General features: G+C 41.9%; 1 protein-coding gene across 4 annotated transcripts; it reads left to right on the top strand.

Annotated features, from left to right (window-relative positions):
- Positions 1-423: 423 nt before the first annotated feature.
- On the top strand, positions 424-9,456 carry NUDT9 (nudix hydrolase 9). Of its 4 annotated transcripts, none has more exons than XM_052772877.1 (8): positions 428-624; positions 2,378-2,614; positions 4,073-4,168; positions 4,951-5,037; positions 6,420-6,531; positions 6,951-7,097; positions 7,341-7,425; positions 8,843-9,456. In XM_052772877.1, exons 1-8 carry the CDS (start codon positions 521-523, stop codon positions 9,016-9,018), a joined length of 1,044 nt encoding a protein of 347 aa, XP_052628837.1. In that variant the 5' UTR covers positions 428-520; the 3' UTR covers positions 9,019-9,456. The 4 variants fall into 4 exon arrangements, with proteins under 4 accessions (XP_052628847.1, XP_052628837.1, XP_052628829.1 ...); XM_052772869.1 differs by having other exon boundaries at positions 433-654; XM_052772896.1 differs by having other exon boundaries at positions 478-499.
- Positions 9,457-16,849: the final 7,393 nt, after the last annotated feature.

The following is a 16,849-nucleotide window of genomic DNA, read 5'->3' as shown; positions in this document are numbered from 1 at the left end:
CCCCGGCCGCGCCCCAGGCTCCCCTCGCCCCGCGGGGCTCCGTGAAACGCGGGGACCGCGATCGCCGAGGCCGGACCGCGACCGGGGCGCGATGAGCCGCGGCCGCCCCCGATGCGACGGGCCCCTGGCCCGGCCACACCTCCCGGCGGCGCACCGACCAGTCAGAGAGCGCCGTTTGGGGACGGGGCGTGTCCGGGGAGGGGAAAAGCCGGTGGGCTGGAGGCGCTCGCGATTGGTGGCGCTCCGCCCAACGAGAGGCGAGCTTGTAAAGAGGGTCGGCGGTGGCGGAGGTAGCGGCGGCTCGGACGGCCGGTCGGTCGGTCGGGGCTCCGGGCGCGCCGGCCCGGCAGGTAGCGGGCAGCGCTCGGGGGGCCACCGGCGGCTCGGGGAAGGGCGGCAGCTCGGAGCTGGCTGCCTCGCCCAGCCGGTCCAGCGCCTGCGTTTCAGGCCCGGCCCAGCCCTGCCCTGTGGAGCTGAGGCGAAACTTGCTTCTGCCGAGGTGGGCTCGGCGTCGTCGTCGATGCCGCTTCCTGCCGGTGCCCTTCGTGCAGCGACGGGGCCCGGTTTCGCACGGGCAGTCGCCGTGTTTTCTTTCACTGTTGCGCTGTCCACCCAGCCTGTCCGGTGCGTTCACCAGCACCGTCCTCCCCTCAGGTACCGTGGCCTGTTGATGCGAAGCTGGGCCGTGCCCAGGCCAGGCCGGGGTGGTGCTCCTGAGTCGGTGGCTCTGCTGGTGTTTGGCCCCGTGGAGGTGGTGCCCTGTTCTCGAGGGAGCAGCCACCTTATTGCTGGGCCGAGGTCTCAGGGCTGCCTTGCCATGCCCTGCTAGCTGAGGGGGAGCTTGGGGTGGGATGTGCTGTGTAGCTGACAGTGTCGCTTTTGGACGTGGCAGAAACAAAAATCAGGCTGTCCTTTAAACTGATGCAGTTACTGAAAAATACAAAAGTGATGTAACATTGGCCTGCCTGTGGAGGTTGGCACCCTATCAAGTATGCCCTTTTCCCCATCTCTGTTAAAGATTTTTATGAGCCTCAAGTGGTTTGTGAATTGAATTGTGCTTGAGAACATCAACTCAGCAGTGGATGTGACAGCACACATGTGCTGTAACTGTGACCAATGAATTCTCAACTTCAGTGTGAAGCAGAACCTACTCTCGTAGAGGCACCTGAAGATTTCGTAGCACGAGTGAGGAGTTTAGAACTGGAACTGCTGTTTTTTAAAAGGCCTGGCCTGTTCTGCTAGTTATAACCTAATATGCGTATCTGAGTTCAAATAGCAGGGTTAATACTAGTGTACGAGTTGCTTTTTTCTTTTTTTTGTCAGAAACTCATTGGTCCCATCATCGCTTTGCTCAAATGTTAACTTGTTAAAACCTGGATGCATTTTTGCAGAGGAGATGTATTTCCTTACATGCTGGAAGTGATTCTTTGATTTAAAAAAAAAAAAAAAAAAAAAGCTTTTCACTAAGAACTTACAAATATCTTGTTTTTAGAGTACTATTGTAGGTTATAGCCCCTTGCTGAGCTTTGGGCCTCTTCTCTAGAGTAATCCTCTTTGTTTTTGTAATAGTTAAAAAAAAAAAAAAATTGAGTACAGGAAGGCTGCTTTGTGTGTTGAAGGAAATCTGTGTAGCGTTTTTAAGAGCTGATGATTGGGCACTGTAACCCCATCTGCTGTGAAGTATTTTATTGTTGACCGGTCTTTCAGCTCCAGAAAACCCATGGCAAAATAAAATCACTAGGAGTCTCAAGTATTTTTTTACTTTTAACTTAACTAGTTTGATAGTTCTAGCCTTCTTTAAAATTGAAAAACAAGGTATGTGTTATCCTACTCAGTATTGCACAAAATAATATTTTGGTGGTCATAGCAACTTGTAGAGCTGTATTGCTCAGGCTTTTGGATATTTCATTCTTGCTCTTACCTGGTTTACCACTGGATGTGACAGCAGGACTCTTGTAAGGCTGGGTTGGTTTGTTGATGAAATGCCCACGCAGAGATTTAATGTTCAAGCAGACCTTCCTTCTGCATTTATGGTAAAAATCTTTGAGGTGTTCCTTTTATATGATTAATAACTGGTCAGTGTTCCACACAGTCTGGAATGGCAGTTCCAGTTCTCAGCTTTTCACTCATACTGTGAAATCTTCCTGTGTGTCTAGTAGAGTACTCTTCTGCTTCAAGAAGCTGAAGGTAAAATTCAGAATTTGTTGGTCCCGGTGTACATTTGCATGATGTCTGAAGGAAGCAATAACGTATTACTGAGAGCTGTTTTGTTGAAAAAGCCTAGTCTGTTCCACTTGCTATAATGTACTCTGCACATCTGGGATTAAACAACAGGGTTAAAGCCTAATGAATGAGGTGTTTTTTTTCTTTCTTTCAGTAACTTCTCTGCAAACTGTTGGTCCCACCTTCATCCTGTTAACATGTTCAACAGTTACAATGTTAAGTTCTACCACAGCAAAGCTCTCACCTCCCCCTATCCAGGATCACATGTTGAGCGTAGTCAAGTGCCTGAAGATAAAGTGGGCTGGCTAATTGAGTGGAAAGATTATAATCCTGTGGAATACACTGCAATGTCTGTTTTGGCTGGACCCAGTTGGGCGGATCCCCAAATCAAGTGAGTGTAAATTGTGGCTCTTTTCTCCTGTGAACATGGAAGCAGGAAATAGGGATCAGCTGAGTTAAGAAGATCATCAGCTTAAGTGATGTGTGATTCTACAGTGATGTGTGAGAGTCAAGACCTAGAAAAATGGTGGTTAGAGAACTGAATGGTTTGGATTAGCTGTGACTGTCTTTGACACATGAGTTTGCTGAGCTGGTGATTGAGGCAAGAGTAGTGTTAGTTGGAATAATGGACAGCTGTTGATGCTGTGTAGTGCTGCTTCTCTGTGTTGTGAGCTAAGTAAAAATCTCCTAATTCTCCTTAAGAATTTGGGAGAACAATTTCATAATATACTTGTTTGTTTGTTCATGGATTGAATGCAAGATGAGAAAAGAATTAAAGTAGAATTGTTGTTTTTGAGTTGAGTGCTCTGACTCAGGAAAGGTGACAGGTTGAATGCATGACTATTTCTTTTTTTTCTGAATGTGTATACTGATTTTTTTTTTTGATTGATTCTGTGAATACATTCTCCTCTCAAGGAATGCTGTATCCTTCTTGGCTAGAAAGTTAGGTGCATGCATCTAGTGTAACTTGTGATAATGTGAAATGATGATTCCTCTGTATGAAGATCTGTAGAAAAATCAGAAGATAATGGCACTTGAGGTTTCAGCCTTACTTTCCTTGTTTCCCATTGCTGTGTGAACATGTGCTTCTATTTGCTCTTAATTTGGTTAGTATTCTGCTGATTGCAAGGCACACTGCTCCTTAGACTCTGTAGGGCTGCTGATGTTCTGTCAAGGCATAGTTGGAAAAGTGTCAGGTAATCTTTTAGTAGGTGTTAGTAATACTTGAGAATACAGAGTCGTTTTTGGGGTATTAGTGTAAATTCCCAAATGAATTGTGTAGAAGAAGCTAATCAGTAGTTTGAAACCTGTGATGGTTTGAGAGGAATTGCTTTTGGGAAAGTAAATATACTTCTGTAGACAGCTGCTTCTCTACTGGTTTTCAGAGGTATGCGTAGGAGATTGGCATTAAGCTAATTTTGAAAATCAGTGATTATTAGCTTGTAACTCTGATAAATCATATCTAATAAATTTCTGCTCAGTTTTTTTATTAGCAAAATATTTTTTAGTTTTATCAATGGATAACATCCTTCTGTGTTCTCTAACCTTAACAAGAGCACCTTTGAAACACTTTGTCTAAATGAAAACCTAGCGAGACACAACGTTAAATTCTTCAGAGGGACGCACTTATGTCTGCAGAACTAAATACAGGGAGACTGTCATCAATAAAGGTTGAGACTTTATAGCTTCCTATAGAAGAGGGAGGGCCTGCAACTTAAATTCTGGTAGAAACTGCTCATCGGTCAAATGGGTGTTGCTGATCTGGTGGTTGGCCTGCAAGCTTCTGTGGGGCAGAGGGGTGTTTTGCGTTTTATAACTTATCTCTATTAAATTATTCTTTTCTACACAGTGATAAAGGTTTTTCTCCCAAATTCAATGAGAGAGATGGAGAAGTGGAGAGGAGGAGTCTGAATGGCTTGTATGTGGTTGAAAATGGGAGGCCCCGGTGAGTGGTTTTTTTGTTTGCATATTCGTTTCAGTGATGTAGTTTCAGGTCTATCAGTTTTGATGCATGGTGCCTGATAGAACAAAATCAAGATAGTTTCCCCTAGGGACAGGAAAAATGCTACCTCAGGGCCAGCGAGTTCTTTCTTTGGAAGAAGGTTGTGTCAGAGAGGCACTAAAAGGTTAGCCAGTAGTACTGAGGGTGGCGGTGACACTGGAGTTGGAGGAGGTTTAACACTGTTAATAGTGGGGTCTGTTGAATTAATTTTTTCCACAGTTTGACCAGGTGTTGGGCTTCGAAGCTTTTGTACCACTTGTGTGCTATGGCGGAGTGGAAGAGTATTTGCTTCCACTGACAAATCCTGGCATAGCACAGATGGGTAATCTCACCTAAAAATAATTTTTCTTTCTGCCATTTGTACATAATTGAATGCTCTGTTCATCTGTAGTCTTGGAAACTAGATTCCATTTTCAGACAAGGTTGTGTGTGCAATGAGAGTAACGTTTGATCAGGAGCATTTTGGGGCACAAGATCTGAGAAATGACAAAGCCATTCTGTATATTTCCTTTCCCTGTACAATCAAACACAAAAAGAGGTTGATGGAGAAAACCATGCTTTGTCTCTCTTGCTCTTTAAAGCATATGGTGGCACCAAATGTATGTTGCTATCCTTTTCTCTGTTGTTATTTAAGCTTCTTTGAAGCTGCTTCTTTTAGAACACTTGCAGTATATTTTGAACGTGGGGAGGTAGATATGTTTAATGTACTGTGCCACTTATTTCAGAAATCCGGTGGGAAGGACTGGCCTCGCAGGCAGAGGACTGTTAGGGCGCTGGGGACCAAACCATGCTGCTGATCCTGTTGTAACTAGGTAAGCGTCAGGTGACTGAAAGGTGCCCTGCAGCAGAGCAAAAAAAACCCATGCATTTAGCTTTTTCTGTGCATCTCTGGACAGGCTATTACTTTTCACGGGCCCTTTGTGTGTGTTCCTATAGGTGTAAGCCCATTCAGATACGGGTGTCTGGAGAGATACATAGACAGGTAGAACATGAATGTCATAATTTTTTAGTCTTTGTCTCTGGAAAAGAGTAAGGACTCACTGCTAATGACAGACAATCACTTCTGAAATGCCGAGGAAGCAGATTTAAAAAAAAAAAAAAAACAAAACAACAAAAAAACAACAAACCAGGAAGCATAATTTAATAGAAATACATTATACAAATAATCTTCAGTAACAAATGTAAAAACTGAAAGGATTATGTGATACTTTGATACCGTATACATAATATGCCAAAAGGCCTTAGATGAGGCATGTGAAATTGCAAGAATGGGTTTTTCTGTCATAATGACTCAACTGCAAAAAAAAAAAAGCAGTGTGCCTGCTTTTGCTCTGTAAGAAATACTAACTTGGCCTAGTATGTTATAGGAGGAGGCAGGGTTATGTTTCTCTCTTTTGGTTTTTTTGGTTTTTTTTTTTTTTTGTCAGTGTATGCTCTGTTTTAGTGGTGCTTTTGCTGCCAGGATCTGTGTGTACATGCTAACTATTGTACACACAGAAAGCGTTCAGAAAAGATAGCATAGTTAACAAAGGTGCAAGCTGAGAAGTGCCATGCTGAAGATAGAACCATTGTGAAAATCATCCTAATGCATTTTACTTCTTCCCCTTTTCAGAAGGCTGCCAATGCTATTGAGTTGTGTCCTTGAAAGTAAAAGAAATGCTGTTTTTATTTTGTCTTTGTTTAGATGGCTTTTTGCTTTAACTATTGGTAGTTCTTCTTAATTCTATACTGAAGGCAGCAGTGGGTGTTTGTGGTGGTGCGCTGGTGCTGGGTGAGGCGCTTTGGAGGTGTTGCAGCCTGCATGTACATTCTGTTCTAGCAGAAGGCACGCTTGTGAGGGGTAGGCACAAGTGCAGCTTGGTGAGCGTCACAGCTGGTAGGATGTGCTGGACATAGCTCTCAAAGGAGCTGCTGCTATCAGCATGGCTACAGAAATGTGGCTCTTGGGCGGTTTCTGCCCTGTTGGCTGAGGAAAACACGGCTGGTGGAGGTGCGTGAAAAACTCAGTGTTCTGCCCTTGGTGGCAATCTTGCCAGATGGCATCTGTCGGTCCCGTCCCCACCCTGCCCGTGACTGTTCTCTCTCTGCTTTGTTTGCCCCTGCACAGGTGACAGCATGGGTGCCTTGCTGTTCCTCTCCCAGGCCCTTGTGTCAAGAAGCAGCAAAGCATGTTCTTGTTTGTCGTTTGCTGCAGGTGGAAGAGGGACAGAAGTGGCAATAAAATTGCTCATCCAGTTACTGGCAAAAACATCTTACAGTTTGTAGCTATCAAGAGGAGAGACTGTGGGGAGTGGGCCATTCCAGGGGTAAGAGCAAAGCTCCGGAGATGGTAGACATTTCCCCGCTGGTAAGGCCACGAGGTGATAACTGGCGTGCGCGTGATAGAATTGTGCTTTTTGATGAACAACCTCATGTTGCAGAGGTGAGAAGTGCTCCTTAAACTAGCTTTGCCGAAGCATCAGCTGGTATGCCTTCTGCTGTTTCTGCATTGCAAGGCAGTATTCGTATTTGATTCTCACCATGTCTCTTGCTTAATGCAGGCACAATTTAATCCGTTGCAGGTTTTGAAGGATGTGTGTGCTTGCTCTTTACAACTGCATGTAAAGTTCCTTCCATGTCCAGAGTATGATGCAAGTGGATGTAATATACTAAGTCAGTCTAAGGGGAGTAAAACCAAGTGGAATCTGAGGGATAGTCACGTCTTTTTTCTTTTCCCCCCTCTAAGGGTATGGTGGATCCAGGGGAGAAGATTAGCACTACCCTGAAGCGAGAATTTGAGGAGGAGGCCTTGAACTCCTTGCAGAAATCGCCTGAGGAGAAAGCAGAATTGGAGAAACAGCTCCACAAGCTGTTCAGCCAGGAGCACTTTGTGGTGAGCTCTGTGTCTCTTGCGATAGCCTCTTGAGCTATGCATGTAACTTGCAGCTGTATGGAACTTGAAAAGATGTAGCTGAAATGAAAATAAGCTGTGATGCTAGGGTTGTCATGGTGTAGGAAATGGAAGGGACTATTGAAAACTCTAAGGGCAAATGTATTGGAGAGAAAGAAAAAATCTTATTCATTCCACCTTGTTTGATGTGACACTGAGCTTGTTTTGGTTTGTTTGGGGCCTTAGGTGTACAGAGGATATGTGGATGACCCTCGTAACACTGATAATGCCTGGATGGAGACAGAGGCTGTGAACTATCATGATGAAACTGGTGGGTATCTCCACATGTGCTCGTATTCGCCTTTTACTTTATATGTTGGTTTGAAGTTGGGATGTATGTTGGGCTGAGATTGGCAATGAAATTGGGGGAGCATGCAAGTCAGGTGTAAAATATTGGGCTAAAACCAATGGGTGTGGGGGTCTCTTGTCTCCCAACATGTTCAGCTGTGACAGGTAGTTGTTGTTCCCTGTTGTTGATAGTTTGGTTTCTGTTGGTCTTGAAATAAGGAATATATGGACTTTGCCTGCAAATTATTTATTCATTTGTTAGCTAGTTCTAAGCTATGGACCATGTACCTTTGTACGGAGATTGAACATTGGACAAGGGTTCCTTCTTGTCACTGTATTTATCTTGACTTGGTTTAATTTCTCTTTTTAATGAGTCTGAGGTGGAAGGATAGTCTGTTTCTTTTGTTAGTTTTCCTTTAGTAGCTAGTGTGTGCTTCAGGAGCATTGCCTCTGGCTGCTGGCAGATTTTTCACTGCATTTATTGGTTTGGTGTTGTAATTGCTCTGAGACCTTTTATCTCGTTTACTCTGCCAGAGTAATTGTTGGACCTTATTTTGCTTCTATAAATCAGTAGGAATGGGCATACATTGCTAGTTCCTAGATTGATCTGTTATCTTGGATTCTCATCTCTCACCTTTCAAGATAAATCAATCTAGGTGTCTCTGACTTGTTCAAGTCAGGGACTTCATGTAGTGACATTTCCACTGTGATTTGGGTAGTAGATACCAGTGGTGAAGTTTCACATGTCACTGGTCCTTGATTTCTCAGTCCCCAGAAACAGTGAAGAAACTGATCCTTCAGTCTTTGTTTCTAATATACATTTTGTGATACTTTTAAAAGCATTTATTTGGTGGTTGTTTGTCAACTCCTGGGACTGTTTTTGGAAACAGAGTAAGAAACTTCAGAGAGCAATTCTACATTGCTCCTGAAGTACTATTTTTTATTTTGGAGCCTTTAGTAAAATTTTAATTATTCTGGTTTTCCATAAGCATATATAAGTTTCAGAATTTAGTTTGTCCTGTAGAATAGCACCTGAGAAAGAAAGCAGTCAAATGTTAGTCAAACAAAAATCAAGGCAGAGGGATTGGCTAAATTTGTGGTAGTCTATACAAGTTGTCATAATGATTTCTAGTAACTTATTGTGCTGCTGATGGTACCCTAGGAGTGGTGACAAGGAGTTAACACCACCTCTGCCACTCAGATTTGCCTTAAAATAGTGCAAATATGAAAAAGGTTTCTGGCACAGAATCAGTGTGCAACTTAATTGGTTTCTCTGAGAAGCAGCTGAAGTTTGCTGCCTGTGAAGGAGCCATGTGGAAGGGCAGAACTGATGACATGTGAGAAGAAAAAGCAGGAAAGAAGAATGTAACAGCATATCCTAACTCTTTTTTTGTGAACAGGTGAGACAATGGATAATTTGCCTCTGGAAGCAGGTGATGATGCTGGAATAGTGAAGTGGGTTGACATCAGTGAGAAGCTCAAGCTGTATGCAAGTCATAGCTACTTCATTAAGCTTGTGACTGAGAAGCGGGGAGCCCACTGGAGTGAGGATCCTGGTCCTGAGTGCTGTGAGTGATGTAAATGAGACACCAAGGGGAGAATATGTTTTCCAGCTTTGAAACAGATGACATTGTCCTTTTCAGTGGAAATTCAGTGAAAATTCCATGAAATTCAGCTGGCAAAAACACTTGGCAGTGATAGAGACTTTTTCAGAGACTTCACATTGCTTCTTTTGATTTCTCAGCTAGTGTGAAGTGAGATGAATGTGGAGCTGTTACCTTGTTTTGGTTTCTTGTCTTCATTATTTGCAGCTGTTTCATAATATCTGCAGACTTGCATGACAGCACTGAAATTCTGCCTGGTTGTAGTTCAGAGGCTGTTCACCTCAGCTCTGTATTTTTGCACTGATTTCTCGTCAGGAGTATGAATCCTTAAGGGAAGTGAGTCTTGTAGGATGATAGCCTGAATAATGACTTAATTTAAGTGCTACAAAATAAAGTGAAGTTTCTTTTCACTTAGCATGTCTTTTCATTGATTTTCTGTTTTGAGAGATGGTTTTCACATTTAATTGCTTTCTAGTTTACAGTATGGATGGTATTCACACCTGAATGTCTGACAGTGCCTCTAGTTAAAAAGATAACTGTTGGAGGATGTGACTTGATGACTGATTTTAGGAGCTGGATTTTGAGGTTCTTCTCTTCCCACTGCTCATAGCAGTACAGCTGCTGGGGAGACTGTGCCATAAACAGGATCATTGGAAAGAGCAGCCTTAAAGTATAATCTTGTAAATTGTGTTTTTTTTACAGTTCAGGTCATGTGAGTAACTTGCAGTCAGGAGGCTGATGTGAGCCTTCTATGGCATTTATGCTGATAAGAGCTGCACAACAATTGCTGACATTTCTCCCTGTGTTTTTAACCAAGGGATAATTGCTGTTAATTGATTAAAAGTGTCAAGAGTTGGTGACAGCAACAGCTAAAAGTTGTGGTTGAGATGTGGAGAGGGGATCTTAATGAATTTTGATCCATGTGTTGAAGTAAGGTGTTGATAAATGTCATGGTATGGAGTTACCTTGTGTAACAGTACTGTGACATGCTCATGCATTGTTGAGACTGTAGGCCACATCCTGCTTAACTAATGAATGATTTTAGGGCTTGTTCCTTTTCATCACCACCCCTTCTAATTAGTTAATGAAATCTGGAGGAGTCATATATGTTTATACGGAGAACCCTGGGAATCTTGTAGAGTTGTTATATTCCTTTCAAAGGAAAAAGTAATGTTGAGAGTTATTTATTTTTCTTTCAGTCAAATGTAGTGGCATTTCTTTTCATTTGGCAAATCTTCTGGAAAATGGTCAACTTCTTTACATGGGTGATGTTAGCTTGTATATTAATACAAGTTAGATATGTTGGAAAGTTATTTTTTCAGTCCTATGTGTTGTGTCTCTAACTTATCCTAAACTACTTTTTTAAAATACCTAAGAGATCATCTATCCCCAAGGACTGGGATACCCAGACAAATACTCAGAGTATCTAAGAAACAGCAGCAGAATTTTGAGAAAGTTTGTAACCTTTTTTCAAGCTGAAGAAATAGAGGTTTTTTGTATTAAAAAAAAGTTACCCCACAGAATGCATATCTACTAATTAGAAAGCAAAGTGGATTATTCTTCTCGAGCTTCAAAGATAAATTGCAGTCCTTCCCAGCTCCCTTCTATGGTAGTTTGTCATTCAGAAGCTGTTCTCTCAGTATCCCTGATGGAGTGTTCCCTGGCCAGCTAGAGCTTCCTGCAGTCTTATGTCCCATTGTCCTACCGGACAGTTTAATTACCTCAGACTTGAGCTTGATAAGCCTGCAGAGCAGCCATGTGGCCTGGGTGTCCAAAGAAGTGACGAAGAGCTTTCATGAACCTGTTTGGTTGCTGTGGAAAGAAAGTCATCTTGTGTCAGTATTTTCCTGTTCAGTACCAAAATCCCCAGTTAAATACAAATGTTAGAACTAGTGAGATTCTGTTAATTTACAAAGAAAAGACTTACATCCTCCATACTGTCTGTACCGGAGCTTTCACTGCTGCTACCCTATAGAAAAAGAATGAAATTTGTTTTAGAGTACAGTATAATTCCTGCTGCTTGTATTTCTTTAAAAAAAATAGAAAATTATCAAGTATTTCATTTTGATTTTGACTTTTTTTCTTTTCCTGTTAGAAAGCAAAGATAGTTCTGCAAAGGGAACTTACTAATCTTCAACATCTGTAATACTGTCAGCTGAAATAGCTAATGGAGAAAATACCATCCCTGTTGTTGGGCTGGGTATGAGCTTGTTACTAGTGCTTACAATTAATTTTTTTTTCTTTAAAGTTTAAGGAGGGCTCAATAATAAGTTGAGAATCTAGAATGGTAATAACGCAAATAAGTTTAGGCCTGTAGCAAACATGAGTATTTTTAAGGCTGCCGTGTTAGTTTAAAAGCATGTGATTTCCAGTTTACAATGTTAACGTTTCCCCCATTGGATGCCTGTTTAGTTTCTTCTTTAGTGCTTGAGAGAGAGTCCTGTGAAGCAGATTGAAAACAAAGTTACAGTGTCCCAGTTCTGGCAAAAGGAAAGACCTGTGGGGAGTATGGATCTCCATGTAGAGAGAAAGTAAAATCAGACAGCAGGAGCTGTTCCTTCTTGAGTATGGCTTGTGGCATGACCTTAACTGTCATCTCTATCTTAGTTGCTCACGTACTTGGTCAGGATAAGTCATTATGGAATAAAGCTTGCTATGCTTCTGCTTCCTGCTGCCTTGTCTGTACTTTGAGATCTTGACAGCATTTTACTTCTCGTTATTTTTGTCTTTGATTTTACCTCTCCCTAATTTTATTCTTTCCTAACAATGCTTATGGAAGCCTTTTGCAATTTTTTGTTTTAAGCAACAGGCACAGCAGCAGACCATTGGTATTTCTCTGAGTAGTTCTTGTCACATGCTCTTTTTTTCAGACTCACAGAATGGTTGAGGTTGGCAGGGAGCTCTGGAGATCGTTTTGTCCATTCCCCATACATGCTCAAACAGGGTCAGCTAGACCAAGTTGTCTAGGACTGTCCAGTCAGGTTTTGAGCATCTCCCAGGATGGAGAATCCACAACCTTTCTGGCAACCTATGCTGGTGCTTGACCGCTCTCACCATGGAAAAAATTTTTTCCTTCCCATTCACAGTCATGCAGTCTACAGCCATACCCCAAATGATTTTTGTTATGAAATCTGGTCCAGGTAACATTAAAGCATCTGTATTACCTTTGGATTGCATGTTGAACAGCTGGTCAGTGGATCAGATTAAGTTGTCTGGCTCCAGTGATAGGGTTGTGTGGCTGGCTGGTGTCTATATACACAGTTTTGAGTAATATCACTTGCATCAGAAAACCACAAGATGTCATGAATCATACCTTCTTAAGACCTTTTGGATGCTTAGTTTACTTCTCAACTGATAAAGAAGCCAGGTTTTTTTTATATGACCCCTACTAATCCTTAGAGGATTGACAGGTTTTGCAGTGGATCTGTGTGTGTTATAAAAGGAATATATATTGTGTATTTTTGCACTGTAGGTTTTGCAATAGATCTGTGTGTGTTATAAAAGGAATATTTATTGTGTATTTTTGCACTGTAGATGTTCTGACTGTAGGATTCTGCACTTTAGTGATGCTGGAGGAATATTTGGGTGATAATGCCTAGAGTACTGAAGCTGCTAACTGAGATGGAGTGTTACAAATTAAAAAATTACCTCCTTTTTCCTGGAGAAATGGAACTTGTGAATTAGTCACTGCTGCCTTTTGAGGCCAGCTGTATACTGGCAGTGTACTTACAGTTTGAGAGCTGTGCTTTCTGACATCTGACTATATGCAGGTTAAGCAAAAATCTATTGAAAGACAAGTCTCTAAATAAGTTTTCAATTACAGTGTTTGCTTGGTCCTTCTGTTTCGTGATTATTTTGGTAGAAAAGTCTGAACTGGTAAGGAAGTTTAATACATGTATCTGGGGAAAATCTTGTAGGGTGCAATTCGGAAGTTGGCATTATGTTGGATCTGTTTGAGACCACTGACACTAACAGCTCATCTCTGTGCTCTTTTCTGGGAACATGTCTGAGGGTGTAAAGTATAATACATACTTGTTGGACCACACATGCACTTGCAGCTTAATGAGGATGTGAGCATCCTGTTTGCCTGCCTGTTTGCCTGTTGTGGAGGCAATAGAGTAGATATTGGTCATAAAGCACAACATGAAAGAGCGGAAAGAAGAAAACATGCGCTTTATAGGTTTTTCTACATGAGCATGTTTGTGTTTGCGTAGTTATTTGTTGACTAGTTGGAAAGATTGTCTTCATCCTCAATGAAAATAACTATTAACAGTGACTGTAAAAAATAAAAAACAAAACCACCAAAAACCACCACCTCTACCCCCCCCCCAAAAACACCCAAACAAAACCCAAACCCAGATAGAAATGGAAATACAGTTCAGATATATTTGGGAAATGTGCTGAAATGCTAATAGGTTCTTTTCCCATAGAGTACATGCAAGGCCATCAAGAGGAAGAACATGTTATCCAGAGTTTAGAGCATAAAGATGTTTTTTTGGGGAAGCATTCATGTAGTGCTGATCAGTGTTCTGCCACAAAGTATAAAATTCTGACCCCACACCTGTTGGCATGGACTGTTGAGCCAGAATCCACAGGCAAGGTAGTGGTCACCTGTATTTCCTTTTCAGAGTCTTCCATGTGGCTGTGCAGGAGGACTGAAAATTAAACTTAATGCAAACACACCTGGTATCAGTAGAGCACTGATAAGGAGATTGATCTCCTTTGAAAAGGAGATTCAGATGGCCAAGTCAGTGAGAAGAGGTAAGCCAGCTTGCCTTTGGCAGCTGTAGCCTTCTTGTTTGTTAATGTTGGATCAGATCCTTGCAGCTCTTCACACAGAGGGAACCCACTTAACTGAGCAATTTCACTAAATTTTGGAGGAAAGATTTTGTGAGTTAACTGCTGTTTGGTGCCAGTTGGTGGAAACTGGACAGAGGTGGTGTTGCTGATTTGTGGTATTATGGCGTTCTGTCTGTTCTTAAGGCTAAACTAACAAAATATAGCTAAACTTTTTTCTGTTTTAAGCCTATTTGTGTTGTCTTGAAAACTCTACTCACAGTGACTCAAGCCCCATTTAATGGAGGAGGAGCTCATGCTTGCCTTGAGAGCTGAATGTCCTGCCTCATAGCAGATGAGACCTAAATGGATGAGAGCAGGCCATTTCTGTTGAATTTATTATTGTGAGGATTAGTGCATGTAGCTGATAATGATGCCTGCCCTGACACATACAGTTCTAGGTCCTGAGGACAGACTTGATCTACAGAGGACTTGGCAGTGGTTGTCCTGGATCAGAGGGAAGGATTGTCTGGTTGGGTGTTATGTCTGTAGCAGTGGGTGCTTTGGCTTAGAATATGAGGAGAGGGGAAGTGCAGGTTGATGTTTCTCATTGAATATCCCATGTGCTGTCAGTCTTCCATTAGGGTTGCAAGCTATGGCTGCATCCTGGGCTTTGATATGCCTTAATGTACCTGTCTAAAAACATCTATCCCCATCTGCTTTTGTTCTCACTTAACACTGGCCTGCTGTTTTAGCTGAAATAGAGGGAAGGTCAGTAGGTCAGATAATTTTAGTCCTGTTCATGTTATAACTAGCTGCATGCAGTGGATAAGATTGTACCATGGTTTAAGTGTGAGCAGTGAGTGCATTTGTGAGTGTACTCTCTATATGTGCATATGTATGTGAATATGTGTGTGTGTCTCAAAGGGTGCCTGAGTCTTGGTAGGAATGTGATTTCACTGTATATGTTCCCTTGTAGAGAAGGAAAATACTTATGACTAAACAGATGTTTAATTTAGGTTCATTAAAACTAAATGGGAACAATCACATCTACAGAAGGTCAATAAAATTATCACTAACTTTATCTACTTCACAAAATGAAGAAATAATAAAGATTAAAATATTTATAAGTTAAGCTAGAATGGTAACAATATAGTTAAAGTACTGATGGGGAAACTAGCTTTCACTTATCATCCTTACTCTTAATGGTCTTATAATTTGTAGATTAAATATTGGTGGTGCTTGTCCCTTTGCAGATGACCAAGAGCTCAGGTGAAAATTTTTCTCATGCTGTGACTGTACTGTAGCATCTACCTCTGCATACATTCGCAAATGCTCCTTTTCTGTGTCTCGCAGTGGAAAAGCAGAAGTGGCAGCACCACTGAGAATTTCAAAACAGGTGGGATGCTGATCTGCTCCCTAATACATTAGATGCTTCATATATCCACAGCTATAATCATCTTGGTGATGGTTGTTTGTCCTGCAGAACTTGGACTGTTTAAAGGAAAATCTTTCCTGTTTGCCCTGATAAATTAAATTTCATTGTATCTCTTTCTAGTGCTTGGTTAGAGCGGAGCAATGGTGAGTGTTAGCCTCAGTGGAGAATAGGTCAATCCCTTGTGAGTTGCCCTTGTGTGAACTACATTTGATTGTTTTAAGGTAGCTGACTCTTGGCTGTAGAAAGAGCAAATAAGCAATAGACTACAGTCAGGCAGAAAAAATGCTGTCAAAATTACTTTTTCCCTGAGACATTTGAAGTTCCGGAGAAAGATCTTTTTCAAATGGAATTAGCACAGAGAATATGCTTTTGTACTTGCAGTCCAGGTTGATTTATGTACACTGTTGTGTGATGTTACAGAATGTAAAGTGGGCAACAAGTCAGGCTTACAGGAGAAACTGTCAGAGAAACTGGTTTTGGTGGGAAATAATCTTTTGTGTAGGAAGTTCCTGTGTTGAAAATAATCATAGCTTGATTCATTGTCTCCCAGGGCATCAGACTGGAGTTGGACTAGAATTAGCAGCCCTTGCTGGTTCAAGAGCAAATTAGCAATGTGCAAGTGGACTTTCACTATTGGAGCTACCGAAACAGCATTTCTGAATCCCATTTTCTTTTCATTGGAAAGGTGACATGGTTCAAGTGAAAGGTGTTTTCTGATCCTCCTTTGTAGGAATAGCATTTGGGGCTTCTTGTTTACAGCAGAGCATGCCTGGAGTGGTTTTGGTGAAGTGCTTGGCTTAAAATCACAAAGTTAATGGGATTCAGGAATAGTCTTATTCTGTCCTGTTTTTTATGCTAAATTGTGCCTGTCTTCAGGCAAGGAAAAGTTGGGAGATGGTGAAAGAAATAGTTAGCATTTCTTTTTCAGGAAAAATGGTAGCAGTAGTTGGTTCTTCTGTGGGGGGAAGAAAGAATGTGCCTGCTAAGGAGAATGAGGTGTTGGAGCCGTTGTATTCTCTACTCCTTGTGATGGTGGACCTGTTGCTAATCAGTCCTTTGGCATGCATCCACACTCACCATACTCATACAATTACCTTATTACACAGTTTATCAGCAGGAATTCTGCTGTGTGGCATTGGTACTATTATTGTTATGTTTCAAGAGGTGGGGGAAGAAGTATCTGAAAAGTGCTTTTTTTTTAATGTATTTTAGGAATTATGGTTTAAGGACTGGTGTATATAACCTACACTCTAGTTTCTTCTCCTTTAAATCTAAAATTAAATTTCCATTTGTGAGAGACTGGACAGAGTTAATGCCTCAAACACCTGTAGTGATGGTCAGAGACCGGGGCCTGGCTTTTGTGGTTGAGGGAAGGGACTGAACTTGCTCACAAGGCACTGTCAGAGGCATGTTGGAGGATGTGCAGTCCTGTGTCCTGATGAACTGGGCGGAACAACTCACTGTATATGGCCAGGGGTCACCCAGAGTTTATTTGGGGAAGGGGCTCATGACCACCCCCCATGATGGCGCCTGCACAGAAAATTGAGAGTTATATAAGTACTTAGCAGTTGGTGTGCAGAAAACCAAGA

Source organism: Harpia harpyja, chromosome 2 (genome assembly GCF_026419915.1).
Source record: "Harpia harpyja isolate bHarHar1 chromosome 2, bHarHar1 primary haplotype, whole genome shotgun sequence".
In the NCBI taxonomy this organism is placed as follows: Eukaryota; Metazoa; Chordata; class Aves; order Accipitriformes; family Accipitridae; genus Harpia; species Harpia harpyja.
This window is presented reverse-complemented; position numbering and strand designations above follow the sequence as displayed.

Coding starts and splice junctions, on each gene's coding strand:
- NUDT9 (XM_052772869.1), top strand. CDS start 521: ATGCCGCTTCCTGCCGGTGCCCTTCGTGCAGCGACGGGGCCCGGTTTC. Junction 655..2,377: donor CAGCACCGTCCTCCCCTCAG/GTACCGTGGCCT, acceptor TCTTTCTTTCAG/TAACTTCTCTGCAAACTGTT. Junction 2,615..4,072: donor TGGGCGGATCCCCAAATCAA/GTGAGTGTAAAT, acceptor TTTTCTACACAG/TGATAAAGGTTTTTCTCCCA.